Here is a 26,116-nt window from a genome sequence, read left to right as displayed (position 1 = left end):
CAACAAGCAATGAAAGTAAATGAACAAACAATAAAACAAAAAGGAGACAGGACTGTGCCGATAAGGCTCTGCTCACATTTACGTCTGCCAATTCCGTCGCCATGCTCTGTCATTGGAGCAGAACAACGAAATTGACAGAGTGCCGGATTAGTGATAGACCATCGGCGCCATTAATAATAGTTGTGTTCCGTCCTACTATCGATTGCTTTGACAGAAAAAATAGCGCTGCATTCTTCCTGTCAAATATGATGGAATATGCGACGGAGGCTCTAAACGGGTATGTTCAGGTGGTGCGGTCAAGTCACAATTTTTACTGTGACTGCCACAGAAGCGCGGTAAAATAATGCGTTTTTTGGGGGGGGAAATGAAAAGCAAAACCACAGAATTTCGTAAAATAATGTGTTTTTTTGGGGGGGAAATGACAACAAAACCACAGAATTTCGCCATGTTTTCACGGCAGTCGTGGTAAATAACTGCAATTTGACCCCACTGTCTGAATATGCCCTTACAAAAGTAGCCTGTGGGTGAAATAGAGTTTTTTTTGAAGAATTCAGGTAATGAAAAAATAAACTTTTTCACTAGTTCACATTTCACATATAACTTTACTAATAAATAATTCAGGCAACTTTTGTAACATTTAAATAAATAAATAAAAAAAAATATATACATAATAAAAAATATATATTTGAATCAAAAATAGATTTCAACAAGTTTCAGAATTCTCTGTAGAACGTCGGTTGTCCTGGATATAAACTAAACACAACAAGAGCTCTGCATGAAGGTAGCGTGGCCGAGCGGTCTAAGGCGCTGGATTAAGGCTCCAGTCTCTTCGGGGGCGTGGGTTCGAATCCCACCGCTGCCAGAATTTTTTTCCCCCCTCCTGTTGCTCATCAATTACTTTTGGATAGAGTGACAGCGCCACCTGCTGACCCTGTCACTAGACAGACAGCTCATTGCATTGTGGGTAAGAGGAGCCGCTCCCCACGTGTCTGCGTTACAAGCAGTATGGCTGCTACCTGAGGTCTGGCCGGGTAGCTACTCAGACACCTGGACAACGACTGGGAGTCGTGTGCAGCAGGTAGGTCGGAGGCTCAGGCATATCTAGGCTGGAGCGGAGTAGAAGCTTGCCGGGGCTATTTTATGGGGCCGGGTCACATCCTAGTACAGTAGTCGCAGGCCCCAGAGTGTCTGTTGATTACAGCCTGTACTGGAGTCTCATCACCCTATAGCTGGGAACTTGTCCACATCCATGATATGCCATCCCCTATGTAATAATACTGCTATTACATCACCCATCGTCCTGCATGTGAGCGCCCTGCATTGCTGAGTTCTCCTCTCTTCACTGTACACATGTATTCTCCGTATTACTTACTACTCCAATGATTTGACAGGTTTACCATTCAGGGGTCTAGGAAAGCTGGGTGACAACCTTATTAAAGCTGTAGCGCTGCCCGTGTTGGTTGTTGCATAGATTTCCCAGAAACCTATATAATTACAGTTTTGTATATGACTGATGTACACACCCGTATGTTGGCGATTTATAATTCACGGTTTGCCTGATTTGTATTTGCATAGTCGTGTTGTATTGTGCAGTCAGTGACTAAGGCCGTGTTCACACGCTCCGGATTCTAAATCCAGACCGAATCAGCTACATTCCGAGTTTTAGCTACCTATGCGAAATCTGCGCCGTGTGAACATGTGCTAAGGATCTCAGACAATAATATCTGAATGTTTTGTTACCACAGATGTAGAAATTATTATTGGATGTACCGTATGAAAAATCATTACGTCTGTAGCCAACTGTTACCAGGATAGTCTAAAGGGGGGGCTCTATATTAATGGCCTATCCATAAGGTGCCCATACACATTAGGCTTCGTTCACATCTGCATTGGGACCCTGTTCATGGGTTCGATCTGGTACACATCGGTAAACCTATTTGTGGGAGAATGGAATAACGTATATCGGGGAGCTTCTCCAGGACTGGAGTCCCCAGGAAGAGCATTAACTGCCTGCCATCACAGGGCGAGAATACAGTGTGCCAGCGCGATCAGGAGCGGGGCAATGGCTATAATACAAAGCCGCAACCCCGCTCTAACGGTGGAGAGAAGAGAATCCTCTTCTCTCCGCCATTAACCCCTTGAATGCCATGATCAAAGCTGACCCTTTGATCGCATCCCTGTGACACGATCGAGGGACATGCCATATATGGGCAGGCAGGCCAGGGTCCATTGAAGGACCCCAGGGCTGTCTGACCATATGTCCTGTCGTTGGGGCCTACTTAGGTATGTCCTAACAAGTGCCTGTTTTTACAATTAATAAACTTTACCAAATAGAAGTCCCAAAACATGAAATAATATAGACATATTTGTTATTGCTATGACTGTAACAACCTGTACAATAAATGTATAACATTATTTATGATGATCGGTGTATGGTGAAAAAATAAAATAAATGAACACTGCAGCGGAACTGCATTTTTGCCAAAATAAAAATTTAGAGAAATTAACGATAATGTACGTAGGTGCCATTTTTTGGTACATTTAAAGTACTACTTGTCTTACAAAAAACTAAGTCTCATACAGCTGCGTCGAACAAAAAATAAAAAAGTTATGAGCAAAGAGGAAAATATTTTAAATATTATTCAGTCCTCAAGGGTTAGGCCCCATACACACGAACGTGCTTTTGCAGCTGCAAGTCCCCCGAAAATCCACGGGAGAATTGTGGCCCCATTCATTCCTATGGGGACATGCACACGACCTTGGTTTCCACTGTCCGTGCATGGCCCCGGAGCCCGGACTGCAGAAAGAACAGGCATGTCTTATTACGGCCGTGTTCTGTGGTCCGGACTCATTGAAAATAATGGCCGCTACCATGTGCACAGCTCGCGATTTGCGGGCGGCTCGCGGCTGTCACTCCGTGGCCGGCCGACCCGGAAATCACGGCCGTGCACATGGCTACGGTCGTATGCATCAGGCCTTATGTATTGCTCAGTCCGGTGACTCTGGGCATGGGGGAGACCTTGACTTCACTATCCATATATGGACATTGATGTCAGGTGCTCCCCAGGCACAGCACTTCAAGTAGTGCTGTGCCAGAGCAGTTCGGGCAACGTGTTCCACCGTATGCCTAAAAAGATAGGACATATCCTATCTTTTGCTTTTTACGGACCGTGCTACCACATTTGCCGATGACTTTCAGCTGTTTCCATATTCCTGTGCAATCTACGGCAGGGGGAGCGGCAGCTCACGAATACGCTGGACTCCTTCCTCCAAGCGCAATGCGAGCGCTGCAACGTTCATAATTCATAAAGCTGATTACGCATGCTCAATATTCCTGGCTGATCTGGCTCTATAGGGCGGCGCTAAACAGCTCTTCAATTAGAAGATTTGCAATATATTATACCATACAATGTTATATAACGTTGTGAAGGAAACGCTCAACCCCCTTATTTGCTGCCAATGATATTTAGGGTTAAACTATTAACTATCAGTGGTGTGGCAGACATCGTGCCACCACCACCTCAGCATTTTTATACCTGTGGTTTTTGCCACGTGGTGTTTTTTTTTTTTCCTACACATGTTTTTCCATTGACATGGGATAAACGCTGCCAAAACGTAGGAACAGGCTGCCATATTGTGTGCAGGGTTAGGCACCTTTTACACTGGCCAATTATCGGGCAAACAAAGGAGCAAATGTCAGCCGCTAGCCAAACCCAGTCCCTGAGATCTGGACCTGCAATAGCCTGGGATTGTTACAGTGAGTCACGTACTTGGCTCCGTGACTGAAATCTACAAGATAGACGCTGCTTTAATGGTGTGTAAAGACTTGTTAATAACCACAGCTAATAAAGTGATTATAGGGTTTTCCCACTAACTTCTGAGACGTGGCATAAAAACGTGAGGCGCGGTGTACACCACTACTGATTCTAAGGCCATGTTCACACGTAGCGTAAATACTGCGGATGTTACGCAACGGATGTGATTGTGGAAAATACGCAGGGTATTACAGTAGCAGCAAAGTGGATGAGAGCTGGACAAATGTCATCCACATGCTGCGTAAAAAACCCTGTTCATGTATTCACCTGTGGTGCGTTTTTTTTTTTTTTTTTTTATTATAATACGCAGCATGTCAATTTATGTTGAGGAATCGCTGCTTTTTTGTTGCGGGTGTTCCCCATTGAACTCAATGGGGAGGTAAAACCCGCCACAAATAGCAGTTGTTGAGACTTTTGAGGTGGAAAAGCTGCGATTCCAACACAAAGATCGCAACAAAATAAATCTCATACTTGCCCAGGCCGGACCTTCAGGGACGAAGTTTTTTTTTCATGTGACTGCAGCCAAACACAGGCTGCAACAGTTTTTCGGCTGGAATTCCCTCCGGGGACTGGGACGGATACGATGTGTGCTTTTACGCAGCGCATCTGCCCTGTGTGAACATACCCGAAGAGTGTTTTTTCCCACGGAAAGATTTCTCATTTATTGCTCATTTACCCCCATTTACATGGAGCAATGGTCAAAATGTTAATACGATAGTTCACCCCATAGGTTCTGCATCTTGTCAGCAGCACATGTGCTTTTTTTTACACAGGCGATATCAAAAATTGACGGTTGTTTTTCGGCCACGTAAAAGATCCGATCAGCTGGCGAACTAGCGTTTGTACATTCATTGCCTGATCGCTGCCCTGTTTACACACCGTAACGAGCGCTTGTACGAGTAAAACTCCCTGGTCTTCGTTTATGGCAAAAGAGATGGCTGCACGTCCGCTGTCGCCTACTATTGGAATGAATGGGATATGAATGGAACAACTGACATGCCAAGTTCGTAGTTAGAAAACCAATTTATTGTTGGTTTCAGAGATCTGTAAAGTGGGTTCCCTTCAGTGTCCACATTACAGCGTCACTATCCGAACCTCCTGCCGTTTTCCCGTTGGAAGTCTGGGTAACACAGATGCTAAAATATGTCCGCTTTACAGCTGTCTGAAATTGCCTAAGGATCATTTTCCTATAAAATGAAATAAAAATGTTGCCCTTTAAATTCTAAGCCCGGACGCTCCCCTGTTTTATGGAGTTTAAAAAATTGGATCAAAGAATAAATCTCCTCCACACGCTGCTTCAATACTGAGCGGAAAAACCGCTCACAAATCGACCTGCGGCGCAGAGTTTTATTCCGCAACGTGTCCGTTGTATTTGCGTGAACGCTGCTTATTTGTTGCAGGTTTTCCCCATTTGGTTCAATGGGAGGTAAAACCCACAACAAATAGCAGTTATTGCGGGTTTTTTGCAGCAGATTCGCAGCGATTCCGCCGCAATAAGTGCAAAACAGAAAAAATAAATAATGTTTCTTCCTCCAGGTCGGCCTCCTGGGACGATGTATCATCCTATGTGACCGCAGCTGCAGCCAATCACAGGCTCAATGAAACGTCATCCCAGGATGCCGGCCTGCTATCCGTTTTCCGCTAAGGACATTCCGGGCGTAAAACTGCACCGCGGTTTTTCGCCTGGAATTCCCTGCGGTGCCCAGGGTGGTTACGTTGCGTGCTTTTAGGCAGCGTATCCGCCCAGTGTGAACTTAGCCTAACATATAGATCTGGTCACGTGATTTGTTTACTCCATTTTTTATTTTTTTATAGGTTCCTATTGTTCTGTCCAGAGGCGAGAGGATAACAGGGCGTTGGTGCATTTGGCAGTAGTATGGAAAATGAAGATGACGACCCAATTATACAAGAGGTAACAACAATGTAACGTACAGGTCGTATGTATTTCAGGTGCTATTGCTCTTTAAGGCCCTGTTCACACTACCATCATGGCCTCCTTTCTATGACCATGTAAACATAAGTTTCTTTCTGCTAAAACAATGGAAATGGGTTTTCTCGACAATAACAATTATGGCCTTTCCGAAACTCCCATAGACTATAACCGGGAGTGTCTGCTAAAATGTCTGGGCCACAGGACTGCTTGGTTGGGGGTACCAGAAGATTGGACCCCCACCGATTATACATTTATGATGGATTTACATCATTTTGTTGAATGCTGTCCCATAATTGTTTTTATTGATGCATCTTATCTTCAATGTTTCGGCCAAGACAACCTGCAGCAACGGGCGCATTGTCCTTGGTGAACAGCGGCAATGCACGGTACTGATGGGCAGTGTCTATGCTATATGTGTGCGCTATAGAGTTTGTCTACCTACTGTCCGTGGTCTCCAACCTGTGGAGTAATTTCATTACAGCTGGAAAGCCCCAGGTTGAAGACCACTGCCCTTCGTCACAAATGCCACGGTACAGTCACCCGCATCAGGAGCCTCAGATCCCCCGCACACAATGTGTATTACGTGCGGATTTTCCTGCGGCATATCCGCAGCGTGACACAGTACCAGGTTAAACGTTCTTTTTGTTTGCTTTTTTTGAACAATGTGCCAAAATATATATATCGATGCCACATAAATGACAATGCATACAGTACCATAATGCGGACAGTACAGTATATGTGGTACACATGCTATTCAATGACATTTCTCCTCTGGGTCGCAGCCCAAGGCTAGAGAACAGTATGAAATGTTAAAGACTTGTTTCTAGTAACATATACAGCAAAGGCGGCATATATCCACATTTAACATCATCGCGCCGTCTATGTATATCAACCAATCCTATATGGATCTCGGGCAACCCCCTCGTAAGATCTAACTATACCTTATCCCCTCCCGGATTTAATGTTGTGGAATTTTTACGCACGTAAATTAACCTTCGGTGCGTGTATTCAAATCTGCAGCATGTTAATTTATCTTGCGTTTCCGTGTCAGAATTGTTGCTGACAAGTTTATACAAAAAAAAATAACAAAATCTGCACCATAAAATCCACACTTCTTTCCGCATTGAAATATAAAACTGCATAAAAATGTGCGCTAAGTGCAGATTTTACCGGCGTAATAACTTGCACTTCTCTTCGGTTTTGATGCGGATTTTCTCCACCAAATGCATTTAGACTCAGTCTCCTGGGTTATTGTATGAAAGACTTCTGTATGAATAGAAGCGACGATATTGTGTATAAAGGGGGATTCCACCTTAATGGTTCTTTTGACATGTTCAGACATAAGTCGCTACTTTACGGCCACCCAGGGATTTCTGGCATACACAATCTCAACTATAGCAAAAGCCCTGTCTGAGTTTCCAAGTGCTTGGAGTCCCCAAGCAGCGCTGAAGGAGCTCCGGCACTTTATAGAGGTGGGAATTGGCAGCCGGTGCCTACAGAGGTTATCTCACATGTCCGAGGATCCATTACGGCTTTAATGCATTCCCGCTGCACTGGCTGATGCGGTTTTCTTTCTGTATTTCAGCTCGATGTTTATCTGGCCAAAAGCCTGGCAGAGAAGCTGTACCTATTCCAGGTATGCGATCATAAATGATTACATAATGTTATCCATTATTGTTTGTCTCTAGTCCTGTTGTGGGAGTTCTTTTATAGTGGATACATATTTTGCAGCACTGTATATGGAATCTGCTTTTTTCGCTGTGATGTTTACATTTTTCCTCCGGTTCTGTTCACTTATACAACATTTTTCCACTTTTCCACGAGTTAAGGCCCTATAACACGGGCCAATGATCAATGACATACACAATCTCAACAATTTTAGTTTTTCTTCTCCTTAGTATCCAATACGACCATCAATGATGAACTATGATGGTGTCCCACATCTCTCAGCGAGGATTAAACCAAAGATTCAAAAGGTAGGAGATAAAAGGTTGATTTTATTTAGTCCTCCGTTCTGACAGATATGACGTTGCCTTCTCTGTTATGTTTCAGGTGGAGCTCGACATGGCTGTTAATACAATGAGTCCAAATTACTGTCGTAGTAAAGGAGAACAGATCGCATTGAATGTGGATGGCACCTGCAATGATGATAGCAGCACCTACTCCTCGTAAGTCAATGCTTTTCTTATGTGGCTATGTATATATGTCCTTGTACATGTGTGTATGTATATATGTGTGTGTGTGTAAATAGATACAGTACCTACAGAAAGTCTTCAGACCCTTTTTATATTTTTCACATTTTGTTACGTTAAGGCCATAAAAAATTGTTCAAGTTTATCCGCATCGTTCATACACCATACCCCATAATGACAAAGTGAAAACCAAATTTATTCAAAATGAAAAACTCAAATTTCACATGGACATAAGTAGTCAGACCCTTTGTTATGACACTTGACATTTAACTCTGGGGGTCTCCTATTTCTCTAGATTATCTATGAAATGTTTCTACACCTTGATTGGAGTCCACCTGTGGTAAATTAATTTGATTGGACATGATTTGGAAAGACACGCCCCTTTCTATATAAGGTCTCACAGCTGACAACGCATATCAGAGCAAAAACCAAGCCATGAGGAGGAAAGAACTGCCTGTAGAGCTCAGAGACCAGATTGTGTGGGTTTCCCCATAGTGGGGCCCCCAGCGATCAGACACTTATCATCTGTCCTGTAGATAGGTAATGTTGAATCTGGGAATACCCTTTAATTTTTTATACTAGTACAGCGACCTCCATATGATTGATTGTGCCTAATATTGCTGCTTAGCCGATTTAAGTAAACAGGGCTGAGCTGCAGTACCAGGGAGAGCCACGCTTGTATGGACGGCGCTGTACCTGAATAAACAAACGAGAACCGTGGTCCCTTCTTTCTGATCAACGGAGGCATTCCAAAGCCAGACCTCCTTTTGATCTTTCATTGATGAGGATAGGCAATGAATTGTAAAACCCTTGTAACTCAATCAATTGTTCCCTAGGATGATAGACCCGGATTTAGACGGCTATAGACAAAACAGATAGTCGAGTGATTGTATGACGGCTAGCTTCAGGTTTACAGATTGGGTTAGGCAGTGTCATCTGCTGAAAGTTTTGTAGTTACTGACGTAGGCGTGGATGAACATATTCCCCGGCTTCCTAAAGGATCAGGGGGATTTTAATGCCTTTTAGTCTTCTGAGCTCAAGAGCTTCTTTACCAAGATGGACCTTCCACCCTGTTATGAGCTTTAATTTCCCTCCAACTCTTATGTTGGATAAGACAGCCACAAAATGTTTCATCTAAAAGTCCCTCTGGATTGGAGATGCATGTTAAATCCCTGCTAAGAAACCACAACAGAGATCACTTTGATGTATCGCCATCTGCACTTGTAATTCTGGGTGATGTCACCACTTTATCTTCTTGGACATTAAACATAGGAGGGTGTATACACGTCCTCTAAACAATGCTAGGAGTATTACTTCTTCTTTTGATTTTATAGCAGTTCAGGAGAGATTGGAGTCCTGAAAGCTTTCCGGTTTCCAACGTTGGCTGTGTTTGCACTCCTCGTAATTTTGCATTGGCAGAAGGAAAGACTTTGGAGCTCCAATCTCCCTTATAGGGACATTTTTAAAATGAAAAAAGGTAATTAGAACGTGAGGTAATGTAGTTTTATTGTATAGTATGTGTCCTCTAATCTTATTTAATTCTAGAAAACTTATGGACAAGCAGACATTCTCCTCCATACAAGCTGCAAGCAACATCTCTCGCTATGCGGTTGCGTTTTATCGAAAAGGTGAGTTTGTTGATCTTCTTTATGATCATTCTTTTTCGGGTATCTCGAAGAGATTTACCAACGAGAGACATTGTTGGCATATAGATATGCCGGTCCCATGGCTCAGATTGAGGCAGAGTTGGAATTCTGTGTAAAACACCTGGTCAGGTGCAGTACTGTATCAGAAAAAGATGAACGGGCCATGGTCAATTTCGTGTACGAGATCCTAGGGGACCCCAGAGACCAAACGCCCAATGATAATACATTAACAACATATCCTATAGATAGGACTGCTTTTTTTTCCCGACAGGTCATCATTGTTTCAGGTAATTCCGGTTTGACTGTTAGTCTATGATGGTGCGTACTATATGTTCGTTCAACAGTACTATTCTCGTAGTTTTTCTGACTAATGCCAAAATCTCAGTGAATTTTTGATGTCTTCAGGTCATGTCACTGAGGGCTCCTAAACCTGGGCATGGTCTGTCCAGCTAAAGTAATGTTTTATAGAATGTGACCCAACTATTAAAAAAAAAAATTTCATATATATATATATATATATATATAGATTTTATTTAATTTGCACATCAGTGTGATTGGTGCAACTTCCTAGATACATTTTATTAAAAATAATTTTTTACTTTTTGAGCTACAGCTACTTTTGTATCCTGTATACAGAGCAGCTGTATCTAGCACTGAGACCTGTATCTGTCAGGTCAACGGGACTCACGGGTTCAGTGAAAGCGGGTCAGGATTGAGCTGCAATCGATCACAACTTCATAACTTAGACGCAGGACGCGCTGTCACTGAACCCATCAGTCCCGCGGATCGGACGGATTCAGGTCTTAGCGAAAGATACAGCTGCCCTTTATACAGGATACAAAGCAGCTGTATCTTAAAAAGTAAAAATATTTTTTTACAATTATATATTTAGGAAGTTGCACCAAACACAATTAGAACGTAGTTGATGCAACAATGGGAATGTTCGCATGGCATGAACTAGTGACTTGTGTGGTAAAAAAATATTGTAATATTAGATATGTAGTCCTTTTATGAAATTCAGTTTTTTTAATTTTTTTATTTCCTAAAACAGGTGAGATTCATGTAACTCCTCTGCATGGGATTTTGCAGCTACGGCCCAGCTTCACATATTTAGACAAAGCAGATACCAAACATCGAGAGCGAGAAGCTGCAAATGATGGTAGGCGATAGTAATGCTATGTAAAGAGATGTAATATTTGTGTTCAAAGCATTGATTTTGTCACATTTATATTTGCTGTGTTATATAAACACCTTATTGTTACTTCTTGTTTTTATTAGCTGGTGATTCCTCTCAGGATGAAGTTGAGGAGGACGTCAAGCAAGTAACTGTAAGTCTTGCATGGTAACCCTCGTCCTTGACTGTATTCAGTTCTCAAAGGGGTTCCCATAATCAATATTAATCACCTATCTACAGGATAAGTGATAAATATCTGATCGGTGGGGGTCCGACCGCTTGAACCCTCACCGATCACAAGAACAGGATTACCTTGCCGTTCCTGGGAGCCCCATAAGAAGGGAGTGGTAGTGCGCATGCTTGGCCACCGCTCCATTAAGGTAAGCCTGTTCTCGTGATCGGTGAGTGTCCCAGCGGTTGAACCCCCACCGACCAGATATTTATCACCAATCCTGTGGATAGGTGATAAATAATGAGTATGGGAAAACCCCTTTAAGGGTATGTTCACGCGGCTTATTTTCGGCCCGTCAACGGACGAAAAATCAGAGGCAGAAAAACGGCGTTCTGTTTTGACGGGCGTTTTTTACGCGGACGTTTTGAAAAGCAGCTGCGATAAATAATGCCCGCGAAAAAGAAGTGCATGTCACTTCTTGAGCCGTTTTTGGAGCAGTTTTTCGTTGACTCTATAGAAAAACAGCTCCAAAAATGGCCGTAAAAACACCACGAAAAACGTGAGTTGCTAAAAAAAAAACAAAAAAACGGCTGAAAATCAGGAGCCGTTTTCCCTTGAAAACAGCTCCTGTATTTTCAGAAGTTTTTTTTATTAAGCGTGTGAACATACCCTAAGTGTTAATGGTCGTATTTCTGAAAACGTCTGTTGGAACCTGCGATATTTCAGCATCTCATTATGGAATTGTATATGTAAGCAATGTTTGTTAGGACACAATTCAAGGATTCATTTCGATGTTTGTTTTGGTGTGTACTTTGACACGGACTGTAGATGTCCACTTTCTTCCATTGCCTACTTTTATCTCATCTGCTTAGTTACGTAATAAAAACAAATTATTAGGATTATTATTAGTGGAGGAGGTAAGTTAGTCCAAAAACGTCTTATACGCATGCTGTATTTCCTCCAAGAGCCCGCATGTCTTAAGTGATATCTTTTTTTTTATTTTTTTATTTTTTTTTAAGTAAATAATTCTTTATCTCCTTTTGTAGGTACGTTTTTCCCGTCCAGAATCTGAGCAGGCAAAGCAGAGGAGGGCACAGTCCTATGAGTTTCTTCAGAAGAAGCAAGCTGAGGAGTCCTGGGTGCATCTGCATTACTCTGGGATCAAGGTGCATTCAAGTTTTCTCTTTAGTTTCACATATGAGATAGGGCTGAGAAAATTATAGAAAGCCCAATGTCTCAAATATCTATTATAATGTAATTGTGGCGCAAGATACTGATTTGGCCTATAAAATGTTTGGTACCTCAGTACTGCAATTTTTACAGTGAAGAAAACATTTTCACATTTGCTGAAATTTGAAAGTTCTGTCTTTTGCTCACTAGGAACAAAATGCAAACTGATAAACTACTGTACCAGTATACGCTAACACGGTGGCGGCTTGTAGTCTATCTGGCGGAAATTTTATGTCATGTGGCAAATCTCAGCAAAAGTGGACCTATCCTTTTAATGGGATATTTCTACCATTAAATGTTATGGTGTATCTCTAGGATATACTAGAACGTTTTGATCTGTGGGTGTCCAACCTCTGGGGCCGCCGGCATTCCAGAGAACGTAGGAACCACATAAACGTACCACAGAAAGCGTTAGCGAAGTGTCGGGATTGTGAATAGACATCCCGTCCTGGTTGGAAGGAATGTCTATTCACTGTCTAAACACTTCAGTAACGTTAATGTGTCAGTATAAGACAGCACATAGTGATCAGGCAGGATCCCTATGCGCTGATTAAATGAATGGGGAGAAATGCATGACGCTGATTGGTCACTGATTGGTCAGCGTCATACACTCCTCTGTACAACGCCCACTTGGTCTAAAGTAAAAACACGCTCAGTTGGGCATTAAGAAGTAATTAGCATAAAGATAAAATCGCTCATAACGTGGTAAAAATAGATCGTTTTTCTAAATAAAAAGCACTGCTGTCACCTACATTATAGCGCTGATCTCCTTATGTAGGAGATAGGGCACTTATAATGTGGTGACGGAGCCTCTTTAAAACAGTTTTCTCTGAAACGCCACAGCGCTTTCGAGGAAAACATAGTTTTATGTAATGATGCTTTATCATTCTGCCCGCGGTTACCTGCTGACCGGCTCCCTTTAAGGGATTATTTTTGATAAATATATGAGATTCTAATGTCCAAAATTCCAGACTCCAATATAAGGGGTGCAACATTTTCACCGTCCGGTTGCGGAACTGCATGGATTTCATCAGTGATACTTGATCTTTACTCTATGAATTGTATTTTATTTGCATATAGAGCTTGCTTTTTTTTAATTAATTTTTTTGCCCCAAAAAATGTTTGATTGGTAAACAAATAAATAACGTTAGACAAATTTGTTTCTTTTTAGGACAGTCGATCAGAACATGAAAAACAATATTTGCTTTGCCAAAATCAAACCATGTCTGAAAACCAAGAATTAATGAAATCCCCCAGGTAAGTTTCCATACGCTGGCCATAGATTTAATCATTAAAGGGGTTTTCCAGTCCCTAAAAATTGATGACCTATCCTCAGGATAAGCCATCAATAGCTGATGGGTTGGGTCTGACTCCCGGGACCCCTGCCGATCAGCTGTTTTGAAGGCCGTGCAGTGCTCCTACGATTTCTACTTGCTCACTGAATTGTCGATACAGATGTAGCGGCGATTCACAGTATTGCAGCCACCTTCTCCCATCGAAGGCTACATCTCCACTACATCTGTGTCGACTATTTACAGTGAGCAAGTAGAATGAAGGGGAATCCGCGCTCATACAAGCACTGCAGCCCCTTCAAAACAGTTGATCGGGGGGTTCCAGGAGTTGGACCCAGACCCATCAGCTATTGATGGCCTATCATGAGGATTGGCCGTACATTTTTAGGGATTGGAAAACCCCTTTAACAAGCCTAAATATTTTTAGTAGTGTAAAAATGTATTATGTTTGATACCAAAAATGTTCTGCTCTGACTGATGAACATCTGACTTGTCAGTCCAAAAACTCATCGTTCATTCTTTACGTTTTCTCATTCATTAGTGGTATGTGCTACGATTGCGAAGTTTACGAACACCTGATAAAATTATACCTGGAGTAATGCAAACAAAAATCCCAATGCTTACACGTCTTTGGCTAGATTTTTACACTTCGCTTGATATGTTTTGTGCCACTTGATACAAATATCAGGAATCATGATCTTGTGAACACATCTGGATAGCTTGTGTACATATAGATGGCTCAACTGGTTGAGAGGAGATATTCCTAAATTGGCGATAGTTTTGTATTTAGATTTTTTTTTTTACGTAGTCACAGTATAATCTCTTGTATTTCAGTGAATACCTACAGATGCTGATGCCTCCTAGTGTTGAGGAAGAAACGTAAGTAGTTGCTTGTATCTATTTGATATGCCACAAATGTATTATCAGTGAGTGTCTGACTCCTGGATCCCTGGGGTCTCCCTCCAGGAATATAGGGGATTATACATTTCTATTCTTGGTTTGGCAGGGGTCCAAGCAGTTAGACCTCCACCAATCAGATATGAAGTAAATGTCTCAGTGAATATCCCTTTAAACACCTGGCCTTCATGAAGACCAGCTTGTTCCTCTGAATGCTACAGAGCCAGCGGTGTAAACTAAGATTTTACCAGACTGCTTGCTGACTGTCTACAATTGGCAATTCCAATTTTGGCACTGACATCAATAGATAAGATGAGGTAGCAAGCCATAAGGAACAAAAGAAAAGCACATCGGTCACAGTCATACCTTCTACTACTCCATAGTCTAGTCATTACTATAGACCAGGGGTCTCAAGCACACGGGCCGCATGCGGCCCCTGGGGCTGTCATCTGCGGCCCGCGGGACACAGAGCCGCTAGTATCGGCTCTACTCCGAGACTCTGGAATTCCCTGACATCGCTGTCCACATATGAACAGCGATGTCTGGGGCTTCCCCAGAGCCGGAGTCCCGAGCAGAGCGCTGGTGTCGGCTCTGCTCCGGGACTCTGTGGAATTCCCTGACATCGCTGCCCATATATGGACAGTGTGTCAGGGTCTTCCCCAGAGCGGAGTCCCGGGCAGAGCGCTATTATCGGCTCTGCTCCGGGACTCTGGGGAAGCCTCTGACATCGCTGTCCATACATCGACAATGATGTCAGGGGCTTCCCCAGAGCAGGAGTCCCAGTGATGTCAGGAGCACAGCTGGAGTCCCAGGAAGAGCCTACTAGCGCTCTGCCTGGGACTCCAGCTCTGGGCAAGCCCCTGACATCACTGGGGCAGCCTCTACAGAGGGCACTGGGGCGGCCTCATCTACAGAGGGCACTGGGGCGGCCTCATCTACAGAGGGCACTGGGGCGGCCTCATCTACAGAGGGCACTGGGGCGGCCTCATCTACAGAGGGCACTGGGGCGGCCTCATCTACAGAGGGCACTGGGGCGGCCTCATCTACAGAGGGCACTGGGGGGCGGCCTCCTCGGCAGAGGGCACTGGGGGGCGGCCTCCTCGGCAGAGGGCACTGGGGGGCGGCCTCCTCGGCAGAGGGCACTGGGGGGCGGCCTCCTCGGCAGAGGGCACTGGGGGGCGGCCTCCTCGGCAGAGGGCACTGGGGGGCGGCCTCCTCGGCAGAGGGCACTGGGGGGCGGCCTCCTCGGCAGAGGGCACTGGGGGGCGGCCTCCTCGGCAGAGGGCACTGGGGGGCGGCCTCCTCGGCAGAGGGCACTGGGGGGCGGCCTCCCCTACGGGTCTGTTGCATTATCCACAGAGGGCACTGCGGCAGCATCCACAGAGGGCACTGCGGCAGCATCTAAAAAGGGGCTGCCCAATCTTGACGTGCGTGCTAACTGAACCGCCGGACTGCATTTAGCGACACTTAAACTGGAAAGCTGGATTGTTGAAATAAGCATGTGGAGAAATATCTCAAATTTTAAACCTAGCGCTATTATTACAGTAATGTAGTATTATTAATATAGTGTTATCGTAGTTCAAATAACTAATTGATTAACAATAATTTTGTATTGTATCAAATTTGAAAGTAATGCGGCCCCTCAACTTCCCATTTTTTTTCTATATGCGGCCCACTTACCCGGCCGAGTTTGAGACCCCTGCTATAGACCATTATCGAAAACTGTATTTGATTTCTCAATGACTAATAGTTTTTGTTTTTTTTGTTTTTTTTTCCTAAACAGTGAAAAACCAGTAGCTCCAAGCAACGTGTTATCAATGGCACAACTGAGGACTTTGCCATTGGCTGATCAGATCAAGATCTTGATGAAAAATGGTATATCCTACATAGTATGTTATCCAGTAAAACCGAGAACTATCACTAATGTTACAGAATTGCACAAAAAAAGTGTTGTTGTCCCCCGTCCCCCCCCAGCATTGTGTTAATAATGCGTGTTTTACTAGAGCAGTCCATAACCACATCCATAAAGAAATGAGTATCCTCCTGTACAGTACAAATTTTAGAATACGTACCTGTGTAAGTGAGGTCGTATTTATTTGTATTAAATGTAGCTCCACTGTTTGTAGTGTCCAATATTCGGAGGCTGTCTAGCCAAGTTAATAAAAACTTGTATAGAACTTACAGCCTCTGGCTGAAAGGAAATACAACGATATACTTTTTATTAGGGATGGATGTCATTTTTCAAAACTATTGGTCATCATTTGCAAACAGTTTTTTATTTTCACCAGTCTTCATTTTGTCCCTGCAGTTAAAGTAATACCTTTTGCAAATCTCATGGGATTAATGGCAGCAGGAACAGAATCTATTGCAGTTCTGCGCTGCATACAGCAAGTGGCAATGTTGGTGCAAGGAAACTGGGTGGTTAAGAGGTAAGCTCGGAATAGTTTACTGTAAATTATATAACTTCATAATTTTATATCTTTAACCCCTTTAACTGATATGTTGATATGCCACTACATTAAGTTATATATAGTGGTACCTACTTTAATGTAATGGTATACGATTAACATATATATGTGATATTGTCGGATGACTTACAGCTTTAAGCACTATAGTATTCTCCTTATCCCGTTAGTGACCGCCAATACGCCTTTTCACGGTGGCCACGAACGCACTTTGTTCTGATGCATACGCCTTTTCGCGGCGCTGCATCAGAATAAAGCAGCGCCGCTGGGAGCAGTAAAAGCTCCCTGCTCTCGGCTGTCTCAGGCAGCTGAGGGTTTGGAGCAGCGCTGCTTGAGCGGGTGGATCGAAATCAGCCCGTACAACCCCTTAGATGCGGCGCTCAATAACGAGCACCCCACCGGCTCCCTGCGATGCAATGCCTTCTATGGCAGCCTGGGGCCTAACAAAGGCCCCCAGGTCTGCCTCTAGTTAATGCCTGTTAGGCCATGCCAGAGGCTTGGCCTAACAGATGCGTGTCGGTTTTACACTGACAGGCTGTAATACACTGCAATACAGAAGTATTGCAGTGTATTATAAAAGCGATCAAAGGATCACATAGTGAAGTCCCCTAGTGGGACTAATAAAAAAGTTTTAAAAAAAAGTTTTTAATAAAGTTAAAAATGTATTTTAAAAAAACCCAAAGAAAAACCCAATTTTTCCCCTTTCAAGATGCTTTATTATGAAAAAAAAAAAAAAGTAAACAAGTTACAGATATTTAGTATCGCCACGTCTGTAACGACCCCAACTATAAAGCTATTACAATATTTAACCCGTTTGGCAAACGCCATAAAAAATAAAATAAAAAACAATGCCAGAATTGCGGTTTTCAGTTCATCCGGAGTTAAAAAAATAAAAAATGGGATAAAAATGTCGGGTGTAATCCAAAATTGTACCAATAAAAACTACAAGTCGTCCAGCAACAAAAAAAAAAGCCCTTCTACAAATGCATCGGCGGAAGAATAAAAAAAGTTATGGCTCTTGAAATCTGGATAAATGGGTTAAAGGTCCCTGGACGACGACATGTTTGACATATAGTTAGAATTGTAGGATGTTGCTTAATGGAATCTAGCTGAGAAAAAAACAATCTGTCCAACGGTGCAGTATAAAAGCTGGACTTCCACTGTGATTTTGCTTTGTCTCCAGTGATGTAGTGTATCCAAAAGAGTCATCCAGTCCTCACAGCGGGGTCTCTGCTGATGTTTTGTGTCGGGGAAGAGATTTTGTTGTAAGTATGAACAGAATACAGGGCAATAAGGTGACCTGCATCACATTTATATCACAGAGTTGTGGTCTATTTGATGGGTATATAGATATTGGTCATTGGTGTATCTATCAATGGTTTTTCAGATGAGGCAAGTGAAACGAAGTCTCGCGAGATTACGGAGCTAAACGAGATTTCGTTTCACTTGCCGGAATCTCACAAAAAAGAGTCAGAAGTGTCAGGATACTGAGTAAAAAATGACGTCCAGCCTGGATGGTCATGTGTATTCATTATCAGGACACACTAGTAATGTTAGGGTTTGTGTATGAGGCTGCACATATCGATATATCTATATCGCTAGTGCAGTGTAAATGAATGGAGAGGAGTGCATGATGCCGATTGGTCAGCGTCATGCACTCCTCTGTACAACGCCCACTTGGTCGAAAGTAAAAATACGCCCACTTGTGCATTAAGAAAGCTCATTAGCATAAACCAAAATCGCTCCTAACGTTGTGAAAATAGATCATTTTTTTTAAATAAAAAGCATTACTGTCACCTACATTACAGCGCCCATCTCCTTATATACGAGATAGGACACTTATAATGTGGTGACAGAGTCTCTTTAAGGTGGTTCTACAGAGATAGATATTCGCCCATACTTACCACCTTTAAATGAGTAAGGATTACCAATACAGCAGGTCGTTGGCACCATTCAGACGGAGCAATGATAGTTTGTATGTGGATGAACGGCAATTACTACAATCTTCCGTCCACATACATTTGTATTGTCCTCAGCACATACCCTTCTTACACAGGAGGATGTGCTTCTGACTAGCGACCATTTTTTTTGGGCGCATAAAAGATGTGATCAGTGTTTAACCCCTTCCCGTCGTAAACAACTTTCAGATTTTCATTTTCGGTTTTTCCTCCCCACATTCCAGAAGCCATAACGTCTTTTATTTTTCCTACGATCTAGTATGAGGGCTTGATTTTTGCGGGGTGAGTTGTAGTTTTTCTTAGCACCATTTATTTTGCCGTATAATGTACTAGGAAATGGCAAAAAAATTATTTGTGGGGTAGAAAATGAAAAAAAACAGGCGACGCCATGGTTTTTTGCGCTCCGTTTTTACGGAATTCACTCTGCAATTAAAACAACATGTTAACTTTATTCTGTGGGTCAATACGATTACGGCGATACCAAATATATATCTATAGTTTTTTCTATATTTTACTACTTTTACATGTAAAAACCTAAGTGTAAAAAAGAAAATTTATTTTGCGTCGCCAAATTCCAAGAGCCATACGTTTTTTTATTTTTCCGTCGATTAAGTGGTATGAGGGCTTATTTTTTGCGGGATAATCTGTAGTTTTTAATAATACCGTTTGTCTCGGCCATTTTGCATCCTTTCCATTTCGGGCCGTGTTTCTGATTTTAACGGACAATTTTGACCCGTTTTTCATCCGTTTTTTTTCCCTGTCCGATTTAAAAATGGATGAATTTCATACATATTCTGCCACACACTGCCCTCTGTAGATACCGCACACAGACCCCCCCCCCTGTAGGTAGTGCCACACAGACCCCCCCCCCCTGTAGGTAGTGCCACACAGACCGCTGTAGGTAGAGCCACACAGCACCCTTGTACATAGTCACCCCCCATAGATGGCACTCCCCCCACCTTCCTGTAGGGGACAGCTTTAGGAGAAGTCCCTGACTTCACTGTCCAAATATGGACAATGACGTCAGGAACTTGTCCTGGAGCGGAATCCCCGGCCAAAGCTGCAGCCGGGGATTAGGGATTCCGCTCCTACAGGGAGCAACAAAATACCCTCTTCCTCCTCACATGCACTTTGCACTGTGAGGAGGAGAAGAGAGCGAGCGGCAGAATGCACGGCCATCACTCGGCTCACATCCAAGTGACAGCCGTGCTTTACAGGAGCCGTGCGGCCGGGAAAATTGCCCAAAATAGGGCATGTTCCATTTTTTTGACGGCGCGGTCAAAAAATCGGCCATGTGAATAGCCCCATTTGAGGTCTATTGTTCCTAATGCGGCCATGTGACGGTCGTCACACGGCCGAGAATCCCTGTCGTGTGAATAGGGCCTAACACCACGGATAACACACAGCGATATCTCTGAGTACAGATAATGTAGTAGATGCACACACAGAAATATATACAGATACATATATAGGCACTTATACACACAAAGACACACATACTGGAACTTATACACACACAGACACACGCAGACAACAGACAGACTGAGCACTCACATCTCCTTCCTCACAGGCTTCTTACAGGTCGGGCTGTGGGCGGAGCTAACTGCCTCGGACACCACGTCCTTACCAAATATAGTTATGATTTTTGTTACTAGGCAATGTTTGTGCCTCCTTTTTAAAGAGAACCTTTCACCTCCCCATACATGTGCAGCATGTAATGGGCAGGGCTGCACAAACCCTGGGGCACTTTACATTTATTTTTTTTCTACCTCCCTCCGTTATTTAGATATCGGTGCCGTTCTATTTGGTGCCCGATATTTAAATAACCCCCTGAACTTGCAAGTGGGCGTGTTACTATGGCTGTGACAATGTCCAATCCGATATGGACAGTGTTACAGCAAAAGCGAGGATAGAGGAGAGAGAGTGTGTGTGCGCGCTCTCACTCTTTAGCATTCAAGATCAGTCTTCTGCCGAACTGGCAAGGGAGCGTGTCACTGCTACGGACAGTGTAAGAGCTGTGGAGAGGAGAGCGCGCATGTGCGCTTTCATCTCTTCAGCTCTTGCGAGAGATCAGTCTTGTACATTGTCTGCCGAACTGGCAAGGGGGCTTGTCTCTGCTACGGACAGTGCAAGCGCTCCCCAGTTCTTACACTGTCCGTAGCAGTGACACGCTACCCTTGCAAGTTCGGCTGAAGAGTGAGAGCGTGCGCGCGCACTCTCTCCTCGCTTTTGCTGTAACACTGTCCATATCTGGTTGGACAGTGTCACAGCCATAGTAACATGCCCTGTTTACAGTTCAGGGGGTTATTTAAATATCGGGCGCCAAATATAACGGCGCCGATACCTAAATAACGGAAGAAGGTAGAAAAAAATGTAAAGTGCCCCAGAGTTTGTTCAGCCCTCCCTATTACATGCTGCACATGTATGGGGAGGTGAAAGGATATTTAGAATTGGTTCCTATAACAAAAGTGTAAAGCCACTCCTAATTATTGAAGTGGTCTTCAAAGAAGCTTCCAACTAAGTCTCAACCTAAATTACATCTTTACACTTAGGGTCCTTATACACCGGCCAATATGTGCCGTAAAAAACAAGCGCCGATTAACTAAACTGCTCGTTTGCTCCTTTCACAAGAGGCAATGATCAGTAATGTATGGGGACGATACATTTCTATCACGTCGGCAACTTAACTTACTGTTTACACAGGGAGATATGCGGCTGACAACGATAATATTTATTTCTGCTTAAACTAAATGATTAGTCGATGAACAAGCATTTGCCCGATCATTGGCCCGTGTAAAAGAACCTTTTACTTTAAATGTCCTATTTCCTGCATATATAAGACAACAGATGTACGTCTGCTCATTTATCCTGGTTTCCCTAGAACAAACCGTATCCTATCAGCAGACATGGAATCTGCTCTGGAAAGGCTATAAAACAATGCTATAGCAACCAAAAGAAAATAATATTAATACTGTTTGGGAGCAAATTTCTGGTTGCTGCCATTTACAGCTTTCTATCTTTATTGTACATATACAGTATGAACATTTTGTACTGTTTTTTGTTTTAGTACAGACTGAATTGACAGTAATACAGTGATCCAAATTTTAATATGTACCGTCTTTTAAATCATGAGGTGCAGTAAAGCATTGTTACTACTGGCTTTGTCTTTCTTAGATGTGGAAGTTCACGCAAGATCGCTGGGTGGTGAGGAAAGAGGTGGCGACTGTGACAAAGGTATGTGAAGTATAGATGCGTCATGCAGAATAGGTATGATGGACATAGTCCAAACGTGTTGTGCTACTGCTGTAAATGTAGAAACCATGCGCTTACCTGGGCCTTTCCAATACGTTTTGGTGTAAAATGTGTGGAATAATACCTGGAACTTAGTGATTACACTGCCTGCAAAGTGTCCAGCGTGTAAGCAAGTATTCTGAGTCATTACTATGCCCATCCGACATACTCTTTATACACTTAAAGGGGTTGTCCGACCACAACAACGAATCGCCTATAGGTGTTAAGTGTTTGATCGCTGGGACCCTCACCGATCAAGACAATAGGGATCCCAAGTCCCCTGTATGAATGGAGCAGCACGTCACGCATGCGCGCTGCCACTTCTTTCATGGTCTATGGGACTGCCAGAGATACCAGAGTGCTGTACTCTATCTCTGGCAGTCCTGTAGAGAATGAATGGAGCGCCAGCGCGCTTGCGTGACCTGCTGCTCCGTTCATACAGGGCTCTCAGGACCCCTGTTTTTTTTTGTTCGGTAGGGGTCCCAGCGGTGGGACTCCCAGCAATCAAACATCTTTCACTGATCTGGTGCATTTGTGCTGAGTTGTTGTGGTGGGGCAACCCCTTTTAAAGGGTTTGTCCACTTTATACTAACAATAAGTTATGTAACTTACCAATTTATAGAATTTTGCTCCATTTTTGGAATTCATTTTTGGAATTCATGTAAACAATGTGAACTGCGGCATTGATCAGCCTTGTTTCGCATTCATGGTTATGCTCTATGTGATCAGCACGTCCTATGGCTTTATATTCCCTCCCCTCTGTACTTAATGCGTGCGCAGGTCTTTTCGACATCCGGTACCAGTGCATTCACAGTAGAAACAGGGAGGCGTTACTCATGCATAAGCACTCCCACAGCAATGAAAAACACAGCATGGGGGGCAGCAACGAAATGGAAATTTAGGTTAGAACAAGTGATTAGGCCACTTACATTCTTTTAATTAGCACAGTGAGTGTTTGGCAGGACTCATGCGTTTAGAGTGAACCTCTTGTGTTGTACCCAGCACTTGGGTGAATAAGCTTTTCTATTGGCATAGGAATTATACTAGAATACTACTATGAACATCCGATGAGCTTCTTATGTTTTTTTCCTAGCTCTGCCAAGAAGATGTGAAGGACTTCTTGGATCACATGGCAATACCCAGAATTAACAAAGGCTGGGAGTTTATGTTGCCTTTTGATGAGGATTTTATGAAGAAGCATCCAGATGTGGTGCAGAGACAGTCTATGCTATGGAAAGGTATACAGTCCAAGTAAGTTCAGTTCAGCTACTTAGTCCGCAATAGAATAAGCCAAAAACAAAAATCTCACCGCATCGGATATATGAAAATAAATGGGTGCAAGCCTCAACAGGACTTGGTCCAAAGTGGCACATAAGGGGTTCAAGATGCTGTATAGCAGTAGTCCCCAACCTTTTTATAATGAGGGACCCCTGCAAAAAATTCCCCATGGAGAACCACTACAACTATCTAATGCAAAGGTGAGAGTTCTTACTGTTTTCTGGGGAACCCCAAACTACATATCCAAAGAACCCTGGCTGGAAACACTCCTCAGGCCTATAATTTGGAAATTTTGGGTGATCAGAGTCCTGTAATGTGTTCCCATAATGTCTAACATTTGTTTTGGCACAATCTCACCCCAGGTTAGCGTTATAATTTACAGTCTCCTTTATCTAAAGGTGTTGTCCCACCACTAAATATTATATTCATGGTCTAGATCATATAAAAATAACAAAGTTTGGCATTTAAATGGTGCTAAAAAATTATTTTTTTACCCCCAGTGGCATTGCATACATAGTATGGCGCCACCTGGTGTTCAATGTGTATAGCAATGTGCATGTCCACTTAATGAGCTAAGTGCTGGTGGACATAGTGATCGTGTACTGCAGAGCAGCCAATAGAAAGAGCCTTCTTGTCAGGAAAGGAGCAGAGCCTCTGCAGTAGCATGGCATTATAGCTAAGGGGAGACTTCTGCAGGGGAAGTGAAAAGGAACGAGATTGTCAGCAGCCAGAGGTGGAAGGAAAATAATCTGGCTCAGAGCTTCTCCCTCAGTAGCACATTGTAGCATTTGTACCAAGGGTTACACATGGAAGCAAAAAATGATGAAAAGGTTTTTGTTTTTTTTAATATTATGTTAGAAACACCGCAAATTACTCTAAAACCGCTATTAACAGTATTTCATGACTTTTGTTATGGAATGAATCATGGGATAATGCCTTTGAACCCGCTTTCCAGGATTGAAAAGTTGATGGCTGCTTTTTAGAATAGGCCATCAATGTGATCGGTGGGGTCAGTTATTCGTGGATAAACCTTTGAAAAGGTCCCCAGTGATCAAACATTGATGTCCTTTTTTTAAGGAGCAGGCTTCAATAATTATCCTTAGGAAAGGTTATAATTTTTTTTAGTTGCGGAAGACCCCTTTAACACTAATAAACTATGACCCAACTTCCTATCAATGTGTCATAAAATACTGATCAGCAGGTGACTGTAGTAGGAGACCAGCACAGATCACAAGTATGCAACAGTTTTTTGATCTTGCCCATCATGCGTTTTCGCTCTCTTTCCATTGAAACTAATGGCAGTCACAGAAGGTGCGAGAAGCAGGCAGTCTATGTAACACCTATTCTTTCCATGTACTACAGAATATGCATGTGCCTAGCCAGGCGGATCAGAGATTGTAATTAATAAGCTTTGCAGATACTTTTTTTCTTTCTGTCCCTATTTTATAAGATGATTTGTTTCAAATCACTAAGCGCCAAGATCAGAAAAGAAATAACTACAGTTTCCATGAGCTTTATTGCTCAGATTAGAAAGATCTCGAACCAAATCTTTATAGCGTAGACCTGAAAATCAGATGATCCAGTCACGTAGAGAATGTTTCCTTTCAGTAATACTTACGTCATCGGAATCCATGGAGTTTGTGATGTCGACTTTTTAGGCTCTACCATGTAGAGGTGCGATACAAAGCCGCAACATTACCACGCTGCAAATAATACATGACCGGAAAAAAAAAAAAAGCAAATGAAATGTCAGAAAAAAGGGCATGTGGTTTGAAAAGGAAGAATACCCTAAAAACGGAGGGCTTCAAACGTATAGTGTGAATGATCCCATTACATTCATGTAGTTATTACATTCGATCTCTCTGGTAGAAGAGAGCAGAAGCCAAATGCAGTGATTCCTAATGTTTTTGTCATGTAGTAACCCCTGGATAAAATTTTCTCATCCCAGGGAAATCCTACCCTACAGAAACAGAGGGTTTTGTTTGGAAAGGGGGTATAATTTAAAGGTTTTGTGGATGGACTGAGCTCGCTCATGCACACAAACATGGATTGAGACACAGCCAATGCTATCAAAACAAAACCTACATAAAATTACCAGCACTATGCCCCCTATTAACGCACCTACAGGGTTTATGTGAGAGGAAAGACCCTACGGATGGGTCCTTTCTCCTTATTTCTGGGTTTAGGGGCTTCGTTCATAATAAGCGCAGTCTTGCAGCGGTGCCTGAAATTCTGTGTATCTGGACTTTATAGGGTATCTTGCAGGGCATCGACTGCACATTATTGCTATTAGGAGGGGTGCTATAAGATTTCTACAAAATACTTAATGCATTCATACGATGTAATGCAAATTTTGTGCATAAAAAGTGTGATATTGGCAATGCCAGCGGTAGTGGTGGGTCCCTGGATTCTTATATATACACATTCACTTAAAGGCTATGTAAACCAAATTCTTGAATTTACATGTGATCGATAATAGCTGGATCCTGCGTGTCCGAGACATGCAAGACCTGCTGTCACCGAAGCCGTCGGTCTCGCTGACCTGACGGTTTCGGGTTTGAGCGCAAGATATAGCTTCTTTGGATCCAGGATACATGGAAGCTGTATCTCAAAAAAACATTTAAAAAAAATAATTACAAAGCTGTTTTAAATAAAACAATGTATCGTGATCTTTTAAAGAGAAAATAAAGTGTTCAAAGGTTTACGTAGCCTTTACACAACCCTTTGTGGGCTGATGAGGCTGCAAGAGTTTTCATTTGTTTTTGATATTTTT

At 42.9% G+C, this 26,116-nt stretch overlaps 1 protein-coding gene and 1 non-coding gene across 2 annotated transcripts in view; both read left to right on the top strand.

Moving 5' to 3' along the window:
• Window positions 1-780: 780 nt before the first annotated feature.
• On the top strand, window positions 781-862 carry TRNAL-AAG (transfer RNA leucine (anticodon AAG)). The gene has a single exon. It is a non-coding gene; the product is annotated as a tRNA-Leu (tRNA).
• Window positions 863-972: 110 nt separating this feature from the next.
• POLR3E (RNA polymerase III subunit E) overlaps window positions 973-26,116 on the top strand; it is a 37,435-nt gene continuing 12,291 nt past the window's right edge. The window contains exons 1-16 of the mRNA XM_075830221.1: window positions 973-1,078; window positions 5,631-5,727; window positions 7,334-7,384; window positions 7,647-7,724; window positions 7,801-7,916; window positions 9,486-9,568; window positions 10,638-10,745; window positions 10,865-10,914; window positions 11,979-12,098; window positions 13,334-13,419; window positions 14,289-14,333; window positions 16,135-16,226; window positions 16,660-16,780; window positions 18,000-18,081; window positions 21,949-22,008; window positions 23,159-23,316. Coding sequence (XP_075686336.1) covers window positions 5,692-5,727; window positions 7,334-7,384; window positions 7,647-7,724; window positions 7,801-7,916; window positions 9,486-9,568; window positions 10,638-10,745; window positions 10,865-10,914; window positions 11,979-12,098; window positions 13,334-13,419; window positions 14,289-14,333; window positions 16,135-16,226; window positions 16,660-16,780; window positions 18,000-18,081; window positions 21,949-22,008; window positions 23,159-23,316 — 1,286 coding nt within the window. The 5' untranslated portion in view covers window positions 973-1,078; window positions 5,631-5,691. The remainder of the gene's footprint in view (window positions 1,079-5,630; window positions 5,728-7,333; window positions 7,385-7,646; window positions 7,725-7,800; window positions 7,917-9,485; window positions 9,569-10,637; window positions 10,746-10,864; window positions 10,915-11,978; window positions 12,099-13,333; window positions 13,420-14,288; window positions 14,334-16,134; window positions 16,227-16,659; window positions 16,781-17,999; window positions 18,082-21,948; window positions 22,009-23,158; window positions 23,317-26,116) is intronic.

This window comes from Rhinoderma darwinii, chromosome 6 (assembly GCF_050947455.1).
Source record: "Rhinoderma darwinii isolate aRhiDar2 chromosome 6, aRhiDar2.hap1, whole genome shotgun sequence".
Taxonomy (NCBI): domain Eukaryota; kingdom Metazoa; phylum Chordata; class Amphibia; order Anura; family Rhinodermatidae; genus Rhinoderma; species Rhinoderma darwinii.
Note: the sequence above shows the minus strand (reverse complement) of the source record. Positions and strands in the feature narration are given on the sequence as shown.